The 23273-nt window shown below is 40.0% G+C and overlaps 1 protein-coding gene across 1 annotated transcript in view; it reads right to left on the reverse strand.

Annotated features, from left to right (window-relative positions):
• The window catches only part of RAF1 (Raf-1 proto-oncogene, serine/threonine kinase), a 2753658-nt gene that overhangs the window by 2028905 nt on the left and 701480 nt on the right, over positions 1–23273 (reverse strand). Inside the window, exon 4 of the mRNA XM_044078072.1 lies at positions 17165–17212. Within this exon, the coding sequence (XP_043934007.1) occupies positions 17165–17212 (48 nt within the window). The remainder of the gene's footprint in view (positions 1–17164; positions 17213–23273) is intronic.

Genomic DNA, 23273 nt, shown 5'->3' on the forward strand with positions numbered 1-23273 from the left:
GGAATGGACCCTGTTTCCCAAGTCAAAGTATGATTAAAGTTCATGAAATGAGTATTGCTTCACTCTGATGTTGGCTAAAAGTGCTCTTTGCAGCAACCACAACGTGCCCAGTAATGACTTCTGCAATTTGTATGGAGCTGCATGCATTGGTAGCATGTCTAAATATGACTGTAGACTTGTTTTTTTTATAAGACCCATTGCTCCTAGTACTACTGAAACTATCTGGGTATCTTTCTTCCACATTGCTCTCATTTCTGCTTGCAAATCCTGATATTGTATAACTTTGTCTCTCTCTACGCTCAACACTGTAGTCACTGGGTGTGGCAATTTCAATGATCAATGCTATTTTTGTCTTCTTTTCTTGGACCACTATATCCAGTTTTCTAGCATCTATCTTTTGAACTGTTTGTAATGGATGATTCCATGTGATGTAGACTTCATAATTTTCTATGATGCTTTGTGGCTCATGTTTCCAGTATTTTTCAGCCACTTCAATATCATAATGTTTGCACAATCCCCAGTGCAACAGTCTTGCGACATTATTCTGCCTTTCAGTATACAGTCCTTCTGCCATTTGTATGTCACAATCAGCAACGAGGTGTGCGACAGTTTCCAATTTGGTTTTACAAAACCTACATTTGTCTGTTTCTCCCACATGTTCAATGGACTTTATAAACCAGCGTGTATGTAGCCCACTGTCTTGGGCCGGCGATATTGACCTTTCATCTCTTGGTTTGAATTCACCTCTCCTTAACCATTCCTGCGTTTGTTCCTGATCAACATGTGGTTCTTCCAGAAGTTTTCTATATTTGCAACTATATTTTTGCATTTTCCACATTTCTTGTCTTTTCATCTGGTCCCTCACCATATATTCTTTCTTTTGTTTTTTTGGCACATTCAGTTGCTGCCTGATTTTTATCTACTTCTGGTTTGATTTCCATTCTTGCCTGACGCCGATAAGTTTCTGCTAGGTAAGCAGATTAGTTATTTAGATTTATGCATTTTATGCATTTTCCATATGCCTTCTCATCTGATCAGTCACCTTACACTCTTTCTTTTGTGTTTTTTTTGTGCATTCAGGACCTGCTTGACTTTTATCTACTTCTGGTTTGATTTCTATTTCTGCTTGACACCGATGTGCTTATGCGAGATTAAGAAGGGAACTAATCTTAGATTTATTTGCCTCATGTTTCAAAACTTTCACTACATTTGGTTCTTGTGAGGTCAGCAGATGTGTGCAGTCCCACAATTTTAGATCTATATATGTAATCAATTTAAGGATGCCCACCCCTCCTTCGGAACGGGGAATATATAATCTTGGTATGCACTGATTTCTACAGATAATTTGGTGAGCATGAAGCATCCTTGTTTTAAAATCTATTCTATCCAACAAGTTTTGAGCCAATCAATCACTCCAAAACTAAGTTAGGACAGGAAAAGGAAATTGGTTTATAGCTTGGAATTTGTTCCTAGATGTCAACGCTGTCTTCAGGATTAATTTAAGTCTTCTAAAGTATTCTTTAAGTTTTATTCACCTCACAGCAAGAGGTTCTCTTGGTCGATTCTCGGCTGAAGTGCTGTGTAGAGTCTGCATGTCCTCCCTACATTCGTGTGGGATTTCTCTGGGTACTCCAGTTTCCTCCCACTTTACAAACACATGCATCTGTAATGTTTCTCCCAGGGCCTCTGCTGAAAATTGGCTTCTTTCCAAGTAGGACTTTCCCAGTAAACAAATGTTAAATATATTTGTTCATGTTTTATTGCTGATCCTTCATCAATTCCCAAGTATTTATACACTCCCTCTTGCTCAAGTTCTTTTATAGCACATTCTTCTCCCAAACCGATGTTTTCCTGGTGCTGCAATTTTCTTGCTTTAAATGATGCTTTTGTACATTTATCAAAACCAATTGACATTGTAATATCATCTGAAAACATTTTGACAACCTGCAGCTGCACTTTCAATTCCTCATCTGATGAGCTATATAGTTTTAAATCACTGACAAAGCGAAGATGAGAAGTCTTTAGACTCTGCTGTTTTCTAGCAGCCAAATTAAAGCCATGGCCTAAGTTAAGTAGACCGCTTAATGGGTTAAGGGCAAGCCAGAATAGCAACAGTGAGAGTCACCCTGGAATATCCCCCTTTGAATTTTTATCCCTGGGATAACAATTTATCCTTTATCATGGCTTAATTGCAAAGTGGTCTGCCACTGTTTTATGGTCACTGTAATGTAGTTGATCAGTGTAGGGTACATTTTATACATACCTTTTCTGAGAGTTAAAGGGAATGTTTTACAAAAGCATACAGTCTTTTTTTTTTTCTTTTTTACATATGAGAGGGGAATAGAGAGAAGAAAAAACAGACAGCAATCAGCAACTGGTGTGGGAACAGAGACTAATGTGCTTTAGGGGTCTATTATATACTTGAAGTTTTGAAACTTTGACACTCATATAATCGACCCTATATGAGCGAAGTTTCAAAACTTTGAATATATAATAAAACGTTGAAAAAACCTACCTAAACGCTCTGAACAGGGGGGCAAGTCCCCCTGCACCCCCCAAACCCACTGATACTTAAATATACCAACTCCGAGATCACACTACAGTGAAGTAAAGGGAAATATTCCCTACGGTGATCTCACTTCACTACCGTGCGATCTTGGAGTTGGTATATTTAAGTAGCGGGCGGTGTAGGGGCGCAGGGGGGCTTGCTCCTCTGCTCAGAGCGTCCAGGTAGGTTTTTTTTTTTTTTTTTACTTTTTATTATATATTCTAAGGGTTGATTATATGAGTGTCAAAGTTTCAAAACTTCGAGTATATAATATAGACCCATGGTTTAGTATGGCAAACCTTAATTTTAGATGAGGTAATATCTGTAGATGAAGCTGCAGATTATGAGCAATTGCACTGAAAAGGTTACACCTCATTTGTTAAATATGTATATAGTTGTGTACGGTTGTTTTAAGTTACAGGATGGATGTGTTCTGAAAATGTTTTTTTTTTTTTTTTAGGGTTTCCATTAAAGCAAAAAGTCTAGAAACATCTGATATAGTTCGAATGAAGATATTACACAAGTGCATAAAAGATCAACCTGCCAAAATTAGTGTCTATGAAAGACAAAATTTAAAAGTGAGCAGTCAAAAACTGTCATGTATAACAGGTGTGAATAGCTTTTTATCATAATGGCTGCTCCATCCATACTATCTGGGAATGTAAATGGCCTTAAAGGTACACAAAAAAGTGCTGAAATATATTATAAAATGCAGAGTGCAAAAGCTATACTGCCAGATACACACTGGAAAGAAACAAGCAATTGAATATGACAAAGTATTTCAGGACAAATATTCAGCAAACTATCGGGTAAAAAGGAAAAATGAGTAATAATACTGATTGCCTCTGTGGCTCCAACAGCAATAGAAGAGGAAAAACGGTCAATGGTAGATTTGAGGTAATAAAGGATTATTGGCATGTATTTACATTCCACAAAAAAACTATTATGGAGCTTAAGAAAAGTTTGGGAGAAATCTTCTTCCAGCAGGTTTTATTACTTACAGGTGGGGAGTGGAACTTGATTTGCAATAGTGAGGCGGTGTCTAGGAGGGAAAATGCAACAAAAAAGGGTAGACTTCTGAAGAAAAATATCTAGTATGGAAGAAGTGAATTCAGTAGTAGGAATTTGGACAGAATGCATACATTATTCCCTGAGGAACAATAACTGCACTACACTGGATAGAAACTACTTTTCACAGGAATCTGTGTATTTAATTAAAAACAAAAATAAACTAGGAATACAACGTCAAGACTTGCTTTTAATAAGACAAACGCAAAGCTTTCAAGCATAAGCTCTTTCTCAATGTATAAAATAGCTAGGTTAATGGTCACAATAAATATTCAAATAAGCCAATAAGAATCAACCTTCAATTACATATTTAAAAAAGTCACATACATAATTAACCCATTCCTAGCCATACGATAAAAACAAGATAATATAAAACATACAGATACATACATACTGGTCAATACAACTACTAATTAATACAGTCATGTTTATATTTAAGAATAGGTTTTAAACTATTTTGAGAATTCAGTCCTGGGCACAGAGAATGTGATTTATTTGGCTAAGTGTGTTGCATGTCTGAGTTTTTATGTTTGTAAAACTAACCTGAAGTTAAAAAAAAAAAAAAAAAAAAAGGATTTGCTCTCACTTCTCTGAGATTTACGAGAAGTTGAGAATAATGCCCTTTTTAAACACATTCAGTTAAAAGGTGATACATATTCCTTTAAATTTTAAGTAGTTCAAGTTGTAAATGTGGATATAAGGGGTGGTGACATCAGACTTCAGACTGAACTTGCAGAATGTAAGTGGATAGACTATTTTCAAGCTTCTGTGTATCCAAGACTGAATTCTCAAAATAGTTTAAAACCTACTCTTAAATATAAACATGACTGTATTAATTAGTAGTTGTACTGACCAGGCTGTATCTGTATGTTTTATATTGTCTTGTTTTTATCTTTATCTGCTGATTGATTAAAATGTCTGAACTGTGTCTAAAATTAAAAGAACTAAAAACATTTTTACTGCTTGTATCTTACTATCCATATCCATATGCAAGAGTTTCCAGATTCTCAGTTTTTTGTATTATCTTTTTAGTCTCTTCCGACATATCCTTAGCTGCCATAACAGAAATATTTTTAATCCATACGCCTAAATACCTATATCCCCAGAAATATAGATACTGCTGAATCAATTCATATGTAGGTACATTGCATATAGCTATAGCCTTTGTTGCATCTTCACTGATGTATTCTGAAAAACCCTGTAACTGTCTCAGAATGTTCTACACCACTTAGAAGTCCTTTTCTGGTTTCATTAGGTAGAAAATGTCAGCATCTGCAAAAAAAGCCAACATTTCTTAAACACTATACCAATTATATCATTAATTTTCTGAGTCCCTTATTTACTTTGCCAATACTTCTAAATATAATGCAAATAAAGGGGAAAGAAGTGGGATTTTTGCCTGCAATCCCTTGTACATCATTCTAATTAACCTTATTATTGTATAATGACATGCAAATGCTTCCATCGTCTTATTCAAACTCCCAGCTTACTCTGTCAAATGCTTTTTCTGCATCAAGACCCACCAACAGCAGATGTATTTTCTTAAATTTTTCTTCTCTCTGGATAATCACCGTTTTAATATTGTCAAATGTTTGCCTCCCCTCCACAAAACCACACTGATCCATACCTATCATTTTTTGGCATCACGTTTGCCATTCTTATAGCCACTGAAGACAAATATTTTATAATAAAGGCTTAAAATTGAGATGGGCCTATATTAATCTGGATCTGATGGGTCTATAACATCTTTAGGTATTACAGCCACCACAGCCTTTTTCAAGGATGCTGGTGTAGGGTTACCTGGCTTAAATGTATACTTCAGAGCTGTAGAGTTAAGGCTAACATACATAACTTAAGAAGGTTATAAATCAAAGTGGAAAGTGATGATGACGAAACAGGGAGACGGTCAAGAAATAATTGATAGTAGTATTTTAAATGAATGACCTTAAGGAGAAAAGTAACAAGGCAGAACATTATATTCATAAATTAATAAAATGTATTCCAGGAATTAAGCTATGTGGGGAGTGCAGAAGGGAGATTTTTGCCAATTTGAATGTCTGCAAGTAGGAGTACAGAAATTAGCAAGGGGGTTCTGAAATTTACTAAAGGAAATTATCAAAGGAACTAAGAAATTGGGAGCAAATCACTTGGGAGGGAAAGAAAATGGGACTGACTAACAGGGTACTAGAAAGGGACGAGGAGTGTTAAGTGAAAGAAGCTCTGGTACTGTTTTTTTTAGTTCAGCCTAGAGCAGAAGATGCTGTTAAACGGATGATCAAGTAGGGTGTCAATTGCATGATATCTATAAGAATCAATCAGAAAAGATTGGGAAAAAGAGAATAGAAAGGCAACATTACAAAGTAATAATGGGAAGACATCTATAGGGCTCCAAAGTACGCAAAAGTCGAGAAAGTTAAGAATTTTTGCAGTTATTTTTACACCTCAAGACAATTTTGGAGGATTTTTCCTCTGGGTAGACAGCAAAGGAAATACAAGAAAAGGGAAATCAAAATGTTTACCAAACAGAAATTTTGTATTATAGATAAACTGGAGAAATCTTTAGGAAGGGGAAGGTGTAAATTTCACAGAAATAAATGGAATTTGTGGAAACAATGCATACTGAACACTGTTTATGAAAGAGGTGAGGTTTAACAGAAGGCAAAAAAGGAACAATTTATGCAATCATGGAGTGAAGAAAATGAAGAAAGCATGTGTATGCTGCTTGACAAATATAAAAATAGTTAATTGTTTTCAATTAATACATACGAACGCATGCTGCAATTTAAAATATGAGGGAACATTTATGAAAAATTTAAATTAAGTTTGGGTTTAGGAATGGATGAACAGAAGAGTGCTTGAGAAGAGAAGAATAAGATATGGAACAGAAGACAGAGGCTTGATGATGTAAAGAAAGGCTTAGACATAAAGCAAAGAGGGTGAAAAATGTGGGGAGAGGTATGAAAAGAAACAGGACGACACAGAAAAAGGGCATGAAAATGATGCACAGATATAACAAGAGATTAATGATATACTGAAGATCTATTGATTAAGATGTTTAATGAATGTTCACAAGACAGAAGTGATTAACATCTCAAAGAAGGCAAGAGTAAAAGCTATAGATGATGCTAGATGTGCAATTTACTTACTGACCTGCTATGGAGGAGGGTCTGATAACTATTTGAAAATTATGCATGTATTTTAGGCACTGATATGATATATCAGATGTAACTTTATTCAAGATTTTGGTGACAATTACAAAACATAAGGAATCCCTACAACAGATGTTGGCTTTGGCAAACATATGAATCCATATGAAAGTACAGTTGTGTACACTTACCATAAATGTAGATGTTAGAGTGCATTCACTGTTGCAGTCATTACATTTGGGTAATCCTGCTGGCAGGTTGCCCTCAGCCAGCCTGAATTCCAAAGTCTTGGGTCCTGCATCGGCTGCTGTCGCCCCTTCCCTGTCAGGTTGTCAGGGGTATAAAAGAAGCAGCCAACGCCATTTTCTTCAGTTTTTCCTTGCCCCAGATGTCAAGTGCCCCCTAAAAGGGTAGCCAAACATATATAGATATATATATATATATATATATATATATATATATATATATATATAAATTTTACCTTCATCTATAAGCAAATACACCACATAGGTTGTATAAATCAGTGAAGGAAAGATAAGATCCATAGAAAAAAGGGGGATGGCGGGTGAGTAACCTGGACTGCAACAGTGAATACACTCAAACATCTACATTTATGGTAAGCGTACACAACTGTACTATGTTCTTCATATTTCACTGTTGCAGTCATTACATTTGGGTGGAGTCCCAAAGCTAAGGTTGGGAGGCTGGAGCTAAACAGCATTAGGAGCGGCTATGAGGCAATGCCTGCCCTGCATTTAGAGTAGAGTGGCAGATGATAATGCTTTGTAAAGGTGTGCACTGAACTCCAAGTAGCCGCCTCTAAAATGTCTCTGGCTGGTACTCCCCTGAGAAAGGCTGCTGAAGTGGCTGCAGCTCTGGTGGAATGTGGCCTAATGCTCTTAGGCACTGGCTTGCCATGGTGTAAATAGCATAAACGAATGCAGTGGCCTATCCACTTAGAAACAGTCTGCTTTGAGATAGCCTTTCCTTGTGATCCTGCAGCATATGCCACTAGTAATTGCTCTGTCTTCCTGAAAGCTTTGGTTCTGTCCAAGTAGAATCTAAGCAGTCTGTGTACATCCAAAGAGTGCAGAATTCTCTCCCCCTTGTTCTGTGGATTTGGATAAAAAGTTGGCAGACGAATAGTTTGGTTGAGTCACACTGGACACCACTTTAGGCATAAATGTTGGGTTTGTTCTCAGAGTGACCCTGTCTGGATAAAAAATGATAAAAGGTTCCACAGCCATGAGCGCCTGTAGCTCTGAAACTCGTCTTGCAGAAGTAATTGCTAGAAGCAGAGCTGTTTTCCAAGATAAAAACTTTATATCAATAGTAGCAGCTGGCTCAAAAGGAGGCAGTGTGAGCTTTTCCAAGACATAGTTTAGGTCCCATGCAGGTACGGGTGATCTCCTTGGAGGCCTTAAATTTTCTAGTCTGCTCCGATGTACTGCTTTAATAAAGGATGAGAAAAAATTGGTGGCTCTGTATTGTAATGAGTCGAAATGGCAGAGGCATGAATTTTAATTGATGAAAAGCATAGGCCTTTGTCCAGCATCTCAGTTAAGTATTGCAAAATCTGCGGAATATTTGGTACAGTTGTATCAGTTCCTTGTGCCTGGTTCCAAGCACAGAAACTCTTCCATTTTCCAGCATAAGACTTTCTAGTACTAGGCCTTCTGGCTTCCAGAATGACATCCATCACAGCTTTACCGAGAGGTTTTTTGTATGACTACGTTATCCACCATGCTGCCAGGTTTAATGTCCTGAGTTGCTGTGCAGGATCTGATTGTTTTGCTGGGACAGCAGATAAGGTAATTGAGGTAAAGTCCAAGCTGGGCACAGAGACAGGTTCCTTAGAACTGGATAGCAGTACTGGCGGGGCCAATCTGGGGCAAACAGCATCATCTTTGGTTTCTCCTGTCTGACCTTTAGGAGTACCTTGGGAAGGAGAGGCAGTGGAGGAAAGGCATATACTGATAGGTTTTTCCAGCTGAAAGATAGGGCGTCCACTTTCCATGCTTGTCTGTGATAAGTCCTTGTGCAGAATCTTTTTAGTTGGTAGCTGTGAGGGGAGGCAAATAGATCTATGTCCAGGCATCCCCATTTCCTTGTTATGCTGAAGACTTGCGGATCCAGCTGCCACTCGTGGGGATCCATGAGGTTTCTGCTTAGTTCGTCTGCCAGAGTATTTTCCTTTCCTGGCAGGAATTGTGCCTGCAAATGTACTTGGTAAGTCAAAGCTGTGTCCCACAATGTCATGCCTAGTCTGCAAAGGGAGTAAGAATGTGTGCCCCCCTGCTTGTTTATATACCACATGACCATGGTGTTGTCTGTCTTTATAAGTAGTTGTCCCGGATGAAGTAGGTGCTTGAAGGCTGTCAGGGCATTTTGAACAGCTAGCATCTCTTTTTGATTGATATGTAGATGCATTTGGTTTGAGGTCCATGTGCCCTAAATGCATCTTCCTGTCATGTGGGCCCCCCAGGCATAATCTGATGCATCCGTTGTTAGTGTCTACCTGGCTGGGAGTAATGTGAATGGCTGTCCCTTGTTCTGGCGACAAGCCTTTGCCCACCATCAAAACTCTTGTTGCAGGCAGGGAATGAGAGTAATCATTGTTTCCAGGCTGTGGCAATGTTGAGTCCAAACACTTTTTAGGTACCATTGAAGTTTCCTCATATGCAGTCTTGCATATGGAATTAGTAGGATGCAGGATTCCATGAAGCCCAAAGCCTGCAGAATTTTTCTTGCAGATAACTGGGCCTTTGTTGCCAACATTGTGAAATAGGTAGTCAGTTGCATTTGTCTGTCTGGTGTGAGATAAACCATCTGGGCAGTTGTATTCAAGCTTGCACCGAGGAATGTCATCTCTTGACAGGGTACTAGTTTTGATTTCTTTTCGTTGACTGTGTACCCTAGGCATGTTTGAAGTCTTTTCACAAACGCCAGATGTTGAAGAAGAATGTCCTTGTTTTCTGCTTGAATTAGAGAGTCGTCCAAGTAAGGATAGATTTGTCTTCCTTTTTGTGTGCAGAATGCAATTACTGCTGCCAGGCACTTTGTAAAGACACTGGGCGCAGTGGATAAGCCAAAGGGCAGTGCAGGGAATTGGGAATGCATTGAACTAGCCTTGAATCTGAGGTATCTTCTACATGATTGTCTGATTGGAACATGCAGGTATGCCTCTTTTAGGTCTAAAGTCACAAGCCAAGCATTCTTGCCCAGCATGGGCAGAAGCTGCTGCAAATTCAACATTTTGAATTTTGGAATATCCAGGAATGTGTTCAGAATAGATAGGTCCAGTATCGGCTTCCAGGCCTTGTCCTTTCTGGGTACCAAGAACAGTCTTGAGTAAAATCCTTGTCCCCGCTCTTGCTCTGGTACTTGCTGAATGGCCCCCATGTCCATGAGGGATGAAACTTGTTTTTGTGCCTCTGCCCATTGATTTTTTGGAAGATCTGGCCAGCCGCTTGCCTTTGGCAGAGTATGGAAATGGAATTTGTAGCCTTGTGACTCTATATTTAGAACCCACTAGTCCTGGGTTATAATGTGCCAATTTTGAGCAAAAAGTGCTAATTTTCCCCCTAAGGGTGCTGCCAGAAGTTAAGTGCTTGGTGCAGGCAGGGGAAAGTCATTGGGACTGCTTTCTGTATGTTTGTGCTTTATCTTCTCCAGCTTTGGAGGTAGAAGCACCCCATTATTTTGACCTATAAGAACCTTGCGCCTGTGATCTGCCCCTTGGGCATCTGGATCTACCCCTTTGAGGTCTGACATAGGAAAGGACCATTTTTTGTAGGCCAGTGTCTACTACACCTAGGTGGCTGTACTTGTAAAAAATATTTAACAGTTTGCATAGATTTAGCTTTGTCTTCCATTTTCTTTAATACCTCTTCTGCCTTAGCACCAAACAAAGTATCATGCTGTAAAGGTGCATCTAGTAACTTAACTTTAACATGATCAGGCAGATTCTGTTCCTTTAACCAAGCATGCCTCCTAATTACAGGACCCGTAACTGCGGCCCTGCAGGAGGCCTCCAAAGAATCAAAAGCACATTGCAAAGTATGCTTTCCAACTTGTTCAGCTGCATGCAATAAATCCTGCATTTCCTTGTTTTTGGCACATTCAGAATTTAACATCATTTTCTGTTTAAGCAATCCCAACGAGATGTTGCTGATACTTGAGCATATGAAACTGACAGTTTAAAGCCCTTATAGCCAAAGTTGCAGATGTGTAAACCTTTTTTCCATATCTATCCAGTGCCCTTGAATCTCTGTCAGAGGGGGTTGGGTTTTTTGCTGTAGAGGCCTTAACTCCCTTGGGAACCTGTGAAATAGTTTCTGGGTCAGCAGCAGGGTTTTTAAAAAGAAATTTGTGCGAGTCAGGAACCCAGTAATATCTGTCAGGCTTAACAGGCGCTGGAGGTAAGGAGTCAGGGGTCAAACACAGGGGGGAATGGCTAGAGGCCTGTGCTGTGGTAGTAAAAAGAAATCCATGAGCCTCTTTTTAGATTCTGAAAAATCCTGGCTTTCCCAGTGAAAATGCTCCCTCACGGTATGCAAGGTTTCCCCCCAAATGAATAATCCTCAAGAGGGGATGCTGAAGGTATAGATTCTTCAGCATCAGAATCCTCATAGGGGGGGGGTAAAGAATATCCCTGATCAGAAGAGGAATCAGAAGAAGCAGAAACCTGATCTGAAGATTCATAGTCTGTGTCTTGCCTAGGCCTCTTATCAGGAGGGGGATGGGAATCCCTGATCAAGGTAATCAGGTCTTTGGCCATCTTGATAATCTGCTTTTTGGGCATAGAGGCCTGTACACATGGCTCATGAGTTTCTTTGCTTTAGAAGCTGCTTTAGTCTTTGAAGCTGAAGTCGTTTTAATGTAAAGATGTTGTGGTCTTAATACATCCTCAAAAGCTGGTACCTGCTCAGCGGCTCTGGATCCATCTGAGGGATTAGCGTCCGAGGTTCCGTATCCTGCCACATGGCTGATTCCACGTGGGAATCTGTAGTGACCTGCGTCTCTAAAGTAGCAGGTGTCAGGGGCTACAAAAGTGCCTCACTGAGAACTGGCGAACCAGCGACTGGCTTAGGAGAAGCGTCGTCGGTTTTGAGCCTCGGTAGTTTTTCTCTATCCTTTTCTTTGCGTTTTTTGTAAACTCCAGTTGTCAGATGGCTATCCGACGACTTTTTAGGATAATTAAACCGGCTACCAAAATACTTTAAAACAAAATTATACAGACGCTTAATAGTGCGTTGGTTAAATCTAGCACAAAACAGACAACCAGAAACGTTGTCAGGGCCTAGGCAAGGAATACAGTAAGAATGAAAATCCTTATGAGGTATTTGCTTTCCACAAGTAATACAATTATTAACTTTTTCTGACATCGGTCTGGAGCAAGAAAAACGTTTCCCCAACGGGGTACTTAGGTTTATTGAAAACTTCGGTTCTGAAACTCAAACACAAAAATTTCAGGAGTCAGCCGACCGGCACTTGCGAACTGCTTCTGCTTCGGGCACTGCGCGGCAAGACTGAAGAAAATGGCGCCGGCTGCTTCTTTTATACTCCTGATGACCAGACGTCAGGGAAGGGGCGACAGAAGCCGACGTAGGACCCAAGACTTTGGAATTCAGGCCAGCTGAGGGCAACCTGCCAGCAGGATTACCCAAATGCAATGACTGCAACAGGGAAACACGAAGAACATCACTGAATTTCAGATTATGGTCATCTGCTATACCAACTAGCTTGGTACTACTGACTATATCAGTAAATGCCAGAAATGGAAAGAACACTGAAGATAGTGGCTAACTTGGTTAGTTGCAGAGTTTGCAAAGATTATGGCTTTGATTTAATTTGCACTTAAAGGATCTTATTCAGCATGTCATGTTTGTATGTATGTTAACGGGCAAGGGCTGTACCTCAGAATTTATTTAAGGATTTAGCCAAGTACAACACAAATGAACTGTCAGCACACTCTGAGTTGTAATGGGCAAGAACCAGAGACCGTATTGCTGACAAAGATATTAAAGGGCTGGGAGTCTAACAGACCACTGTGGCACTCCTCCATTGAAGGGCTCAGTGGTAGAGACAGCAAACAGTTAACTAACAGACTGGGTATGGCACTAGAACAAAGAAATAATTTGGTAGGCTCAATACCCATGCCTCGTTTACTTAGATGGTAGGTGAAAAGTGAGCATCTGAAAAATGTTTTATACAACTGCATTCAAAGGGAAATTAATGATAGAGTCGGTGCTGAGGTTTATGTAGAGATGTACAAGGTAAGAAAAATAGATAATTCTGCAAGTATTACCACAGAAACATGAACACAAAAGCCAGAAGTAGCAGTTGGATTGAACCCACTCAAAGTAATGCAGGCTGCAAATCACCACACAGTTGTAGAATGTAGAATCCACTTTATTAACTTCAGAACATAAAAATCCAAGGATGAGTGCTTTTCATAGAAGTCTAGATCTTTCTGGACGAAAGCACTCATCCTTGGATTTTTATGTTCTGAGGTTAATAAAGTGGATTTTACATTCTACAACTGTGTGGTGATTTGCAGCCTGCATTACTCTGAGTGAGTTCAATCCAGCTACTTCTTATGACCACGGAAAGCCAATTCTGTGCTATGACCACAGAGAAAGTACAGTTATGTAAAAACTTACCATAACCGTAGATGTTTACACAGATCACAGTTGCAGTATTTCTGGCAATTGGGAAGCATCCTGCCAAGGATATCATACATAAATCCAGTTTATAAAAGGCTGGGTTCCTTTCTCTCATGCCATACATCTGATCTACTACCCTATGCACAAGGCTACATGCTGCTGCATACAAGCTGTACACGAGATCAAATATCTTCAGTTTCATTACTCCAGGGAAAAGTCTGTCTGAGGCCTGAGCTTAGTAGTCTAGGAAAAGGTTTTTAGACAAGAGAGGAAAGAGACGATAAAGTATGCAAAGGTCCACCTCAAACAGAGGAAGACAATGTAATAAAACATAAAACGTGGGGGAAAGAGGTTGGGTGCATAAACGCCATCAGTGATGCATTCGAACATCTAAGTTCTTGCAAAACTGTACTATGTTCTAAATCAAATTATTTGACAACTGTGAAGATTCCCAAGTGAGAATGGATAAGAGACCCCTTTGTCTTGTGTGAGAAGATCCACCTGGTGAAGTAGCTTGAGGTGACTGCTCCTGGCGAAGTGAGAAAAAGTGGAACCAATACTGTCTGGGCCAAAAGAGGGTTACTAGCAAGACTCTGGGAGAGCCTTTCATGATCCTGAGCAAGACTTGTGGTAAGAGAGGAAGGTAAGTGAAAGCATACAGAAACATCCCCTTCCAAGGAAAAGACAGGGAGTACACTTTCCAAGCCAGAGGATTTGGGACTTTGGAACAAAATACAGGAAAGTGTCTTTTTAGAGTGAAGGCAAAAAGACCTACCTGGGGAATACCCCACTGATGGACAATGTCCAGGAAAACATCTCTGTGGAGCATCCATTCATGTATTTGTGTGCTGGACCTGCTCAAAGAGTCTGCCACTAGACTGTATTCTGAGCGAATGTAAACTGCCTGGCGAGTCACATGATAATGAGGAGCTAGATCCAAGACCTGAATAGCTAGTCTACAAAGAATATAGGACCTTGTACCCCCTTGCTTGTTGACATACCACATCACTGTGGCATGGTCTATGAATATTTTGAAAGGCCCGGGAAAAAAACAGGAAATGAAAAGCCTGAAGAGCTAGATGCAGAGCCCTCATCTCCTTTATGCTGCCATGGTCTAGCCTCTGATGAAGAGGCCAGAGAGCCTGAACCTTCAGAGAGCCGAAGGAGACCCACCATCCCCTGTCTGAAGCATCTGTAAAGAACTTGATTCAGGAGTGGAGCTTGGAAAGGAAGCCCCAAGTTGAGAGAAAGTTGATGAATCCACCACTGAAGCTCGTGCCTGAGACAGGGAAGGAAGGGTACTGGGAAGTCCAGGAGGTGGTGATGTTGAACCCACACTGACTTGAGTTATTACTAAAGCTTCTCATGTGGTGCATGGCAATGGTGGAAGCCATGAACCAGAGAACCCTCAGAAATTCCCTGGCTGTGACTGAAGCCAGAGGATGAAGAAGAATGTTAAAAAGTCAATGATAGACCGGGTCTTGGGAGCAGGCAGAGATGTCAGCATGGGGATGGTCTGAAGACTGCAAAAGAGAAAAATATGATCCTGAGAAGGTGTCAGAGCGGATTTCTGAAGTTTATGGCGAACCCCTGACTCTGTAATAGGGAAATAGTGAACTGCAGATCCTAAAGCAGAGGAGTGGGGGAAGACGCCTGAATGAGTAGATCGTCCAGATAGGGAAAGATCCAAACTCCAGGAATGAGGCATTTAGGGGAATACCTCTAGGGTATTAGAGATGACAAAGGGCAAAGCAGAGAACTGAAAATGCAAGGAAGAAACAGAGAAATGAAAAAAAATTCCTGAAAAGGGGATGGATATTGATATGAAGGTAGGTATCTGAGATCCAGAGAGACCAGAAAGGCCTTGGGTAGAAGGAGGAAATAAAGTCTGGAGAGACAACATCCAAAAGGAAGGAATCTTGAGAAAAGTGTTAAGCTGGGAAAAATCCAGAACTGGTCTCCAAGTGTCGTCCTATCTGGGAACCAAAGGCATTTGGGATTAGAACCCTCTCCTAACCTGGCCAAGAGGCACAGCTTGAATGGTGCTCTGGACCAAAAGAGAATGAAGCACCTCTAAAGAAAAAAGGAAGTTGTTCCCAATGAGATTGAGGAATGTCCAAAAGAGGAGGAAGGGATTTCCAAACAATGAAATATCCCTGGTGGGTAATGGACAAAACCTAAAAGTGATCCTTAACCAATTTGAAGAGACAGGGAAAGACAGAGGGATAAAGGAACCTGGCTGATGGAAAGGGGAAACATTGTCAAACGGAACCTGGGCTATCCTGAAAAGCAATTTTTGGGAGGTAACTGAGTAGACTTAGCAGAAGGCACACATCAAAAAGCCTTTTCTGCCTTAGATGGAGGACTAGGCTGTCTACAAACAAAAGCAAATTTGTAGGGATAACTCCTATAAACTTGGAAGAGAAATAAAAACATGTTTCAACTCCTGCAAGATTTTACCTTTATCCTGGAGAAACTTGAAAAGTTCAGCAGCAACAGCACCAAAAAAGATTTCTATTATCGAAAAGGACAAGAGTTTAGCCTTAATGTCATCAGAAAAGCCTGAAGAAGAAGCCAACAGTAATGCCTCATAACCGAACTAAAGGCAGCAGTCCCAAAGAAGCTACCAGCTGCATTTGATACAGCAGTGAGAAACCTGAAAGGTAGAGCTAGCTCAACTGAAAAATGGCAGAAGCCTTCCTCTCAGAATCATGAAGATCAGAAAGCACTTTGGAAACTGGAGAAAGGAGGGCCACAACATGCCTGGTCAAATGTATCTGGTAGTTGGTGGCCTGAAAGGATAAAGTGGCAGCAGTGTAAACCTTTTTGCCCATCTTCACCACAGCCCTACTATCATTATCAGAAGGACAGCTCGTCAGAGACAGACATTACAGAAGGGTCAGAAGAAGAGCATTTATAAAGAAATTTACATTCATCAGGCACTTTGTAAAATCTATCAGGTTTCTTGGATGCAGGGGGCTGAGAATCAGGGGTCACTGAAGCTGCTGAAAAGGTATCCTGGGCAAAAAAGCAGATGGCTTAGGAGATTCCATCTGGAGGAGCTCAACACATTTTCTGAACATCAGAAACTTGAGAACAATCCCACTTAAACTCAATCATGTGGGCAGCAGTATCCCCAAAGGAGAGTTCCTCTAAAGGGATATATGAACTAATAGAATCCTCCTCCTCTGAACTATGGTCCAAGGGGGAAGGAATCTAAGAGAGTAAGCCAGGGACTCTTCCCATGAATCCAGACCCTCATCTGAAGAATCTAGCTCCCTGGGTTTTTTAAGAAGAGTGGAAGAGCAGAGAGGGGCAGGCATAGATACCTCTTGAGTAGGCTTTATAGTCACTAAAGCATTAAATAACCCCCAAGTAAAATCCTGCCATTCACATTGGGGATCCTTAACTACAGGGGAAATGTGCTTTTCTTTTTTAAAAAAAAACTTTCTGTGGGATATCTGCATGAAACATGCGCACAGGGTCAGACCCCTGGCACTCAGTAAGCATTATAGGAATCGCCTTCCTAACTAAAATCTGTAGAATCCCTCCCAGGCCCTCAGAAATAATCAGCAGAGGGTCCCCCCCCCCTCAACATCACGAACAGACGTTTGTAAAACCTCCAAGGACATGCAAGAAGTCAAATCCATGCCAGTTTTTGACAGGTTTGTGGCACAGGAATCTGAGGCAACCACTGGATGATTCTCCAGGCTTTCAGTAGCTTCAAGAGGGACGACTGGGGAAGGCAGAACAGTAGATGGATCAAACCTAAGTTTTTTGGCCTTTTTTGGGCAGATGTCTTGAGCCTTGGGATGGGAAGATTCCACCATAGAATTTTGAGGCAACAACTTAAGATGCTGGTTTTCAAGGTAAATAGATTAATATGACTACACAGGGTCTTACGGACAAAAGCTTGGCAGACAAAACATTGCTTATGGTCATGAAAAGCACCCAGACAGAAAAGACAGTGGTCGCAATTATTTTTATATGGAAATCTGCCTCCCACACTGACATTTTCCCTTTCTGGATGACATGAACCCAACAGCACAAAAATAAAACAAAGACAAGAAACCCCAATGTGGGTTGGTAATCAGCATATCAAAAGAGCGTTCAGACCAATGTTCAACAGTGGCAGTTGGACTGGCAACAAAGTAGTTCTAAGTGTGTGCATCTATACATCCCTTTTATGCCATATCCCTTGCGCAGGGCGCAACTCCTATAAGTACTAAAGGCTTTGGTATACTGGCTGGACATAGGGCTGTCCTTGGCAGCAGATCCCTTGGGTTATAAATACTGCAACAGTGATACAGAAGGACATACTCAGAGATGCAGAACAGGCTGGTTCAAAAGGAGGGCAGCTTAAATTTTCTAGGACATAGTTCAGGTTCAAAGGAAGAAAAATGGATTGTCTTGCAAGCCTGAAATTTAGGACACCTTTTAGAAATTGTTAGACCTTAAAATGCTGCCCATACATAACTGTCTGAAATGGCTAATAAATATCTTTAGATAGAGATGAATGCCAGTCCTGAGATAAATAACTCACACACGCACTGGGAGATAGTAGGTATAGCTAGTTGATTAAGGTCCTGTTCACTGTTGTAACACCAGAGAAACATAGTTTCCATTCGGAAATGCAAGATTTTCTTGTAGCAAAGTTTCTTTGTCTTATTTACTACCCTGCAGCATATCCTCAGAAAAAAGGTATTTGAAGGGAATTAAAACTCCTTCATCCAGTCAAATTGAGCGATTTTATATTTGGTTGAATTGCAGAAACTTTTCTTTTGTCTGAACAAGTCCATCTTGTGCGATAACCAATGATGTCTGGGTCAAAAGGGAGTAACTAGCAGGATTTTTAGATGGAATTAATGGAAAGGGAGAGAAGGCAAACAGAAACTTCCCTTTCCAAGAGACTGTTAAGGAATCCATTTTCCATGCTTCCCTGCATGGAACTCTGGAATAAACCGTGTGAGCTGATGTTGAGTGGAGGCAAAGAAATTTATCTGGGGAGTTCCCAACTGATGGACAATTTGGAGGAAGACCTTTCTGTTCAGTCTGCTTTGGCTCTGCTCGGGTAATCTGCCATTACATTCATCTTGATGGAATGTAATTAGCATGGAAAAATATGCTGTGCTAAATAATATCACAGGCTATATTATGGCTAGTCTGCAAAGATGGCAAAACTTATTTATTGACATACCACATAACTGCTTTTTGTCTATAAGAATTTGCACAATTCCTAGTGACCAGTAATAATGGAGAACATGTAAACAAAGATGGTTTGCATCTCCCTTTACATACTTTCACCTGCCCTGCTTTGAAAAGACCCCTAGAACTTTCATGTCCTTTGAAGCAGTTCCCCAGGTCAGGGTTGAAGCATGTATTGAGAACTTCTAGAGTGCAGAAAGAATGGGAAATTGAATACCTGGGGTAATTGTTTCCTCACAAAAGGAGAGAGGAACTGGGAAGGTCAGACAGTGGCAAAAGTGTGCCCAAATCAATTTTAGGTACCACTGAATCTTCCTTGAATGGAACCTGCCAGAGGGAATCATCTACATTACTGATGCCATGTATTCCAGAGCTTTCAGATTCTTTCTTGAACACATGAGAGGGGAATGAAGGAAGTCAGAAACTGTACTTTTTTTCCTGAAGGATAAAAGCCATCACGCAGAAGTAGCCAGATCATCACTCAGAAACAATAGGTTCCGAGATGACTAAAATATAGAGTTCTTTAAATTCAGAGTAAAACACTGATGTCGAAGAAGATGGCCAGTTACAAACTGTCCATCCTGTAGTATTTTGGAATTGAAGTAGCCTGGATCAAAGTGTAATTTAAACAAGGGTACATGTGGACCCAAACTACAAAATCTCAAGAAACTTCTGTGATTTGGATTGACAGAAATGTGAAGGTAGGTGTCTTTCAGCTCCAAAATAAGCAATTAACCTTAAAAACACAGGGAAGCATGTTCTAGGCAGATAGCATTTTTTTTGCAAATGTACTTAAGGTAAACAAATCCAAAATGTGTCTGTGTTCTTTCTTTACATGGTACGAGGACAAGCCTGGAATAAACCCGCTTGCCTTTCTGGTAAGCGGGAATGGATTCTTTGATGCAATGAAAAAACTTGAGTAAAACTAAAAAAAACAGATGTTCTTGCCTTGGGGGTACTTGGTAGATGCCAAACACAACCAGAGGGAATTACGAAGTATGGACTAACTTTGAATGGTGTTCAGTACCCACGTGTCTCATGTTATCACTCTCCAAATGTGAAGGCAATGAAAAAGCCTTTCTGAAAGAATGGTAGGGGGTTGGTAGAGGGAAGAAGTGAAGGAAGGAAGAAAGAAGCTCTAGTTTCCCTCACTAAAAGATCATTTAAAGCCTACTTTAGGTATATCCCACCACTTTTCATTAAAGAATTTCCTCCCCTTTTGCCAAGATTTGTGCTTTTTATGGAAAAATGGACCAGATTTGAAGGGATAATGTCTCTAACTTTGGTATGGTGGACAGAGAAAAAGCTCCTGTATAACCCATTTCATGAAAAGTTTGGAAAATGTCATCTGAAGCTGGTCTGAACAAAAAGTCCTGGGGAATCCAAAAGGTTAGCCTTATCTGGCAAGGACTGGAGACAAAGACAGAATACCTCCTAAGAACAGATCCAGTAGCTGCTGCTCTGGAACAGCAACCAGCATTACTGTACCCACATTTTACAGAATATCTTACTGTGTGTGTAGCTGAATTAAGCATATTTTGTAAAGCTTTCTTAAAGCCAGTGTCAAAGATGTCAGAAATGATCTTACTTATTGTCAAATATAAGAGTTTTGTAAATTTGTAGCTCAGAAAGTGGCAGAGGTATACATTCTCTTCTTGTACCTATCCACAGCCCTACTGTCTTCATCATAAGGAAGTGTACTGGTAGATGGCAGATGTTTAAAGGCCTCATCAGATTCTTCTGAGATCACATCTGGGTCAGAGGACAAATTCTTACAAAGAAGTTTGAGAATGAAGCACTTTATAAACCCCATCAGATTTTTTAGGTGTAAGTAGCTGTGACTCCGGTGTTAGGAATGCATACAAGAAGACATCAAACATAAGAGGAATAGCTGAAGTCTTACATACACCCATATTCAATAAGTCATCTCTTTGAATATCTGGCTCTCACCTTCCTTTAAAGTAGACATGCTGTATAATTTTTAGATTAGTCACAATTCTTCCAAAGGAGACTTGGGAAATAACAGCACCTTCAACTTTTGAATCAAATCCTGTGCGGAAACTGAATCTGGGAACAACAAACCAAGGACTTCACATCAGATTCTGAAGATTCCTCATCTTCCGAATAGGTTTTTCTCTTCCTTTTATAAGGAAGAGTAGTAGAAAAACTTGTGGAGACTTCAGAGACAATAAGGCTTTAAAATGCCCTTGGAAAAAGGGTGTACTGCTCCTGCTGTTGAGCACAAGGAGAACAGGAAGGGAAACATGCTTAGTCTTCGGTTTCTCCTTTTTTACAGTATCTGCAGAAATGAAGTGAGGAGAGCCAGACTCCTGAAGTACCTCAATAAGGGTACCTGCGATGTCCTCTCAAATGAGAATGTACGGAATTACCATCTATCCTCAGAAATAAACCAGGGTTCCCCATTCATGGCCTTGCTGGCCATCTGCTCGGTCACATGGGACGTACCTAAACCATGAGTCTTATCAGCTCTGGAGAAGTCTTGACAGTTGCAGCAAAGAAGGAAGTCAAAAGGTCTGCAGGATCATCATGTGCCTCAACAAAAACATCCAACACCAATCAGACAACAGAAAGACTGCAAATACCATAGACTCCTTAGGCTTCTTAAGTTTTTTATAACAGCTAAGGGACATTAGAAAGCAAAAGCTTAGAAACATCCTTTATATGTTTTTGTATTGTTCTTAAAATGTTTTTGCAATGCTTTTGAGCTTTGCAACCCTGGGTCTCCACTGAAAATGGCCACATACCCAGTCAGACCTTCCCAATAATCAAATAATAGTAAATATAAACAAATATTGTTTTTGAAAGGAGAGGGTAAACCAGAAGACTGAGAAAGTACCTGAGGAAGAGGCAGGAAGAAGCCCCTTCAGCAGCAACTTAACCCAAAAATCAGCCAACTCACTGGCACAAAAAAAAAATTCATAAACCTGACAGTCTGTCAAACAGTAGGCACAGCAATCATGGCAATCTTAAGTGGGGCAATTGACAACTGCATCCCAGGCACCAACAAAAGCCAAAAGTCTAATTTGCCATAGTTAAAAAGAAACATACAGCATACTAGCTGAAATAACACACAGAATAATACTGTACAATACACTAAGCATAAGTACTATAATTAAACAGTGAATGCTACACTAAAACAGCCAAAGAACATTAAGAACAATATTCTAACAAACACTAGCCTAACCAGCTACATAGAAAATTTTTAACTGAAAAATGGAAAGATGAACAAGAGCAGAGCACACTCGCCCAGATGGCCTCAATCTAATCTAACAAACAGGGCTATATATCAACTTTGTTTAATGGGAGAGAAGAAAGAACCACATGTTAAGCAATTTAGCAAGAAACTAGAGGAAATCTGGCAAACTCATCTTTTACAGCTCAAGTAGAATGCACTCTACAAGTGGTAAATGAGAAATGAGATCTGGGAAGGGGACTAAGTTGAGCATGGTATTCCCGGAAAGGAGTCGTAGCTTCAAAGCCAAGATTAAGTGCCAGCCTTGAATCCAATAATCCCCAAGTTGAGGTGGTTGGAAAAGACATTAGATATAAAACTATTTGTAGCTCAAGCCACAGATGTCATTCCAGAGATCTATCCTTGTGAAAACACAGGAAATTATCTTAATTCTAAATATAACGGAATCGATACAGATTTACATCCCACCTCCACCCCAGCAGCCTAGGATCACAATATAGTGACTTAAACATGCTTTTGTCCACACTTTCTTATTTTGTTACAGTGTAAAGCCTATACAGCTTACAGCTAAGAAAAAAACTTGCTTACTTTAACATCTAACATACAAAGCAGTCACTGAAAAGACCCCCATATTTAAAATACCCAACTGCACACTATGCAAAACTGTGTTACAACATAACATACAATTTACATCATAACATGCTTTATACAAATATTTATATGAAAATTACCTGTTTTATTTGCAGTTTTTCCTTTAGTGTCCTTTTAAACATTAATGCCAAAGTGGGGTATATGCTTTATAGTCCACTCACAAGTTTAACAAAGTCAACAAAACTCCAGTCTCTCAGACACCTTTTCTTGCAAAGCCATAGATCACAAATGTGACCGATGCATTATAGCCTACAATTTTTGCATTAACTTCAGTGCTGTTGGTCGTCTTTCACATCATCTCCACCTTGGGACACCAGACTCTTGCTCAAGTCCAAAGTACTCCTGATTCTTTAAGTCAACATTTTTTTTTGTCTCTCAAGCACTTTCCTTTGGAAAGCTGAAAAAGGTTTCACTGGTGAAGTCTCTATGTGTTTTGTTGTCAGAAGAATGAAAAGCAGAACACCCTTCAACCTGCTGGCTCACTCTTTGTTGGACATACTTTTTTTTTATTTCCATCTTAGCCTGTTCTGTATCAAAAAGTCATTAATCTTCCAGGAAAAACAATTTTGAAAACAGGTGGATACAGCAGTCTGAATCTCATGCCTACCTCCTGACATTTCCTGACTGCTGGACAAATTTGTTTCTCTTCTGCCTGTTATACAGAGAAAAATTGTACATGAAGCCTCTAATGTCTCCAATTTTTAGAACTTTTTCTTTCTGCCACCATTTTATCAGAATTAAATCTTTCTGATGTTATAATAGCATCTTTGCTA

The sequence above is a fragment of the Protopterus annectens genome, chromosome 7.part0 (genome assembly GCF_019279795.1).
Source record: "Protopterus annectens isolate FY-2018-M chromosome 7.part0, PAN1.0, whole genome shotgun sequence".
NCBI classification, from domain to species: domain Eukaryota; kingdom Metazoa; phylum Chordata; order Ceratodontiformes; family Protopteridae; genus Protopterus; species Protopterus annectens.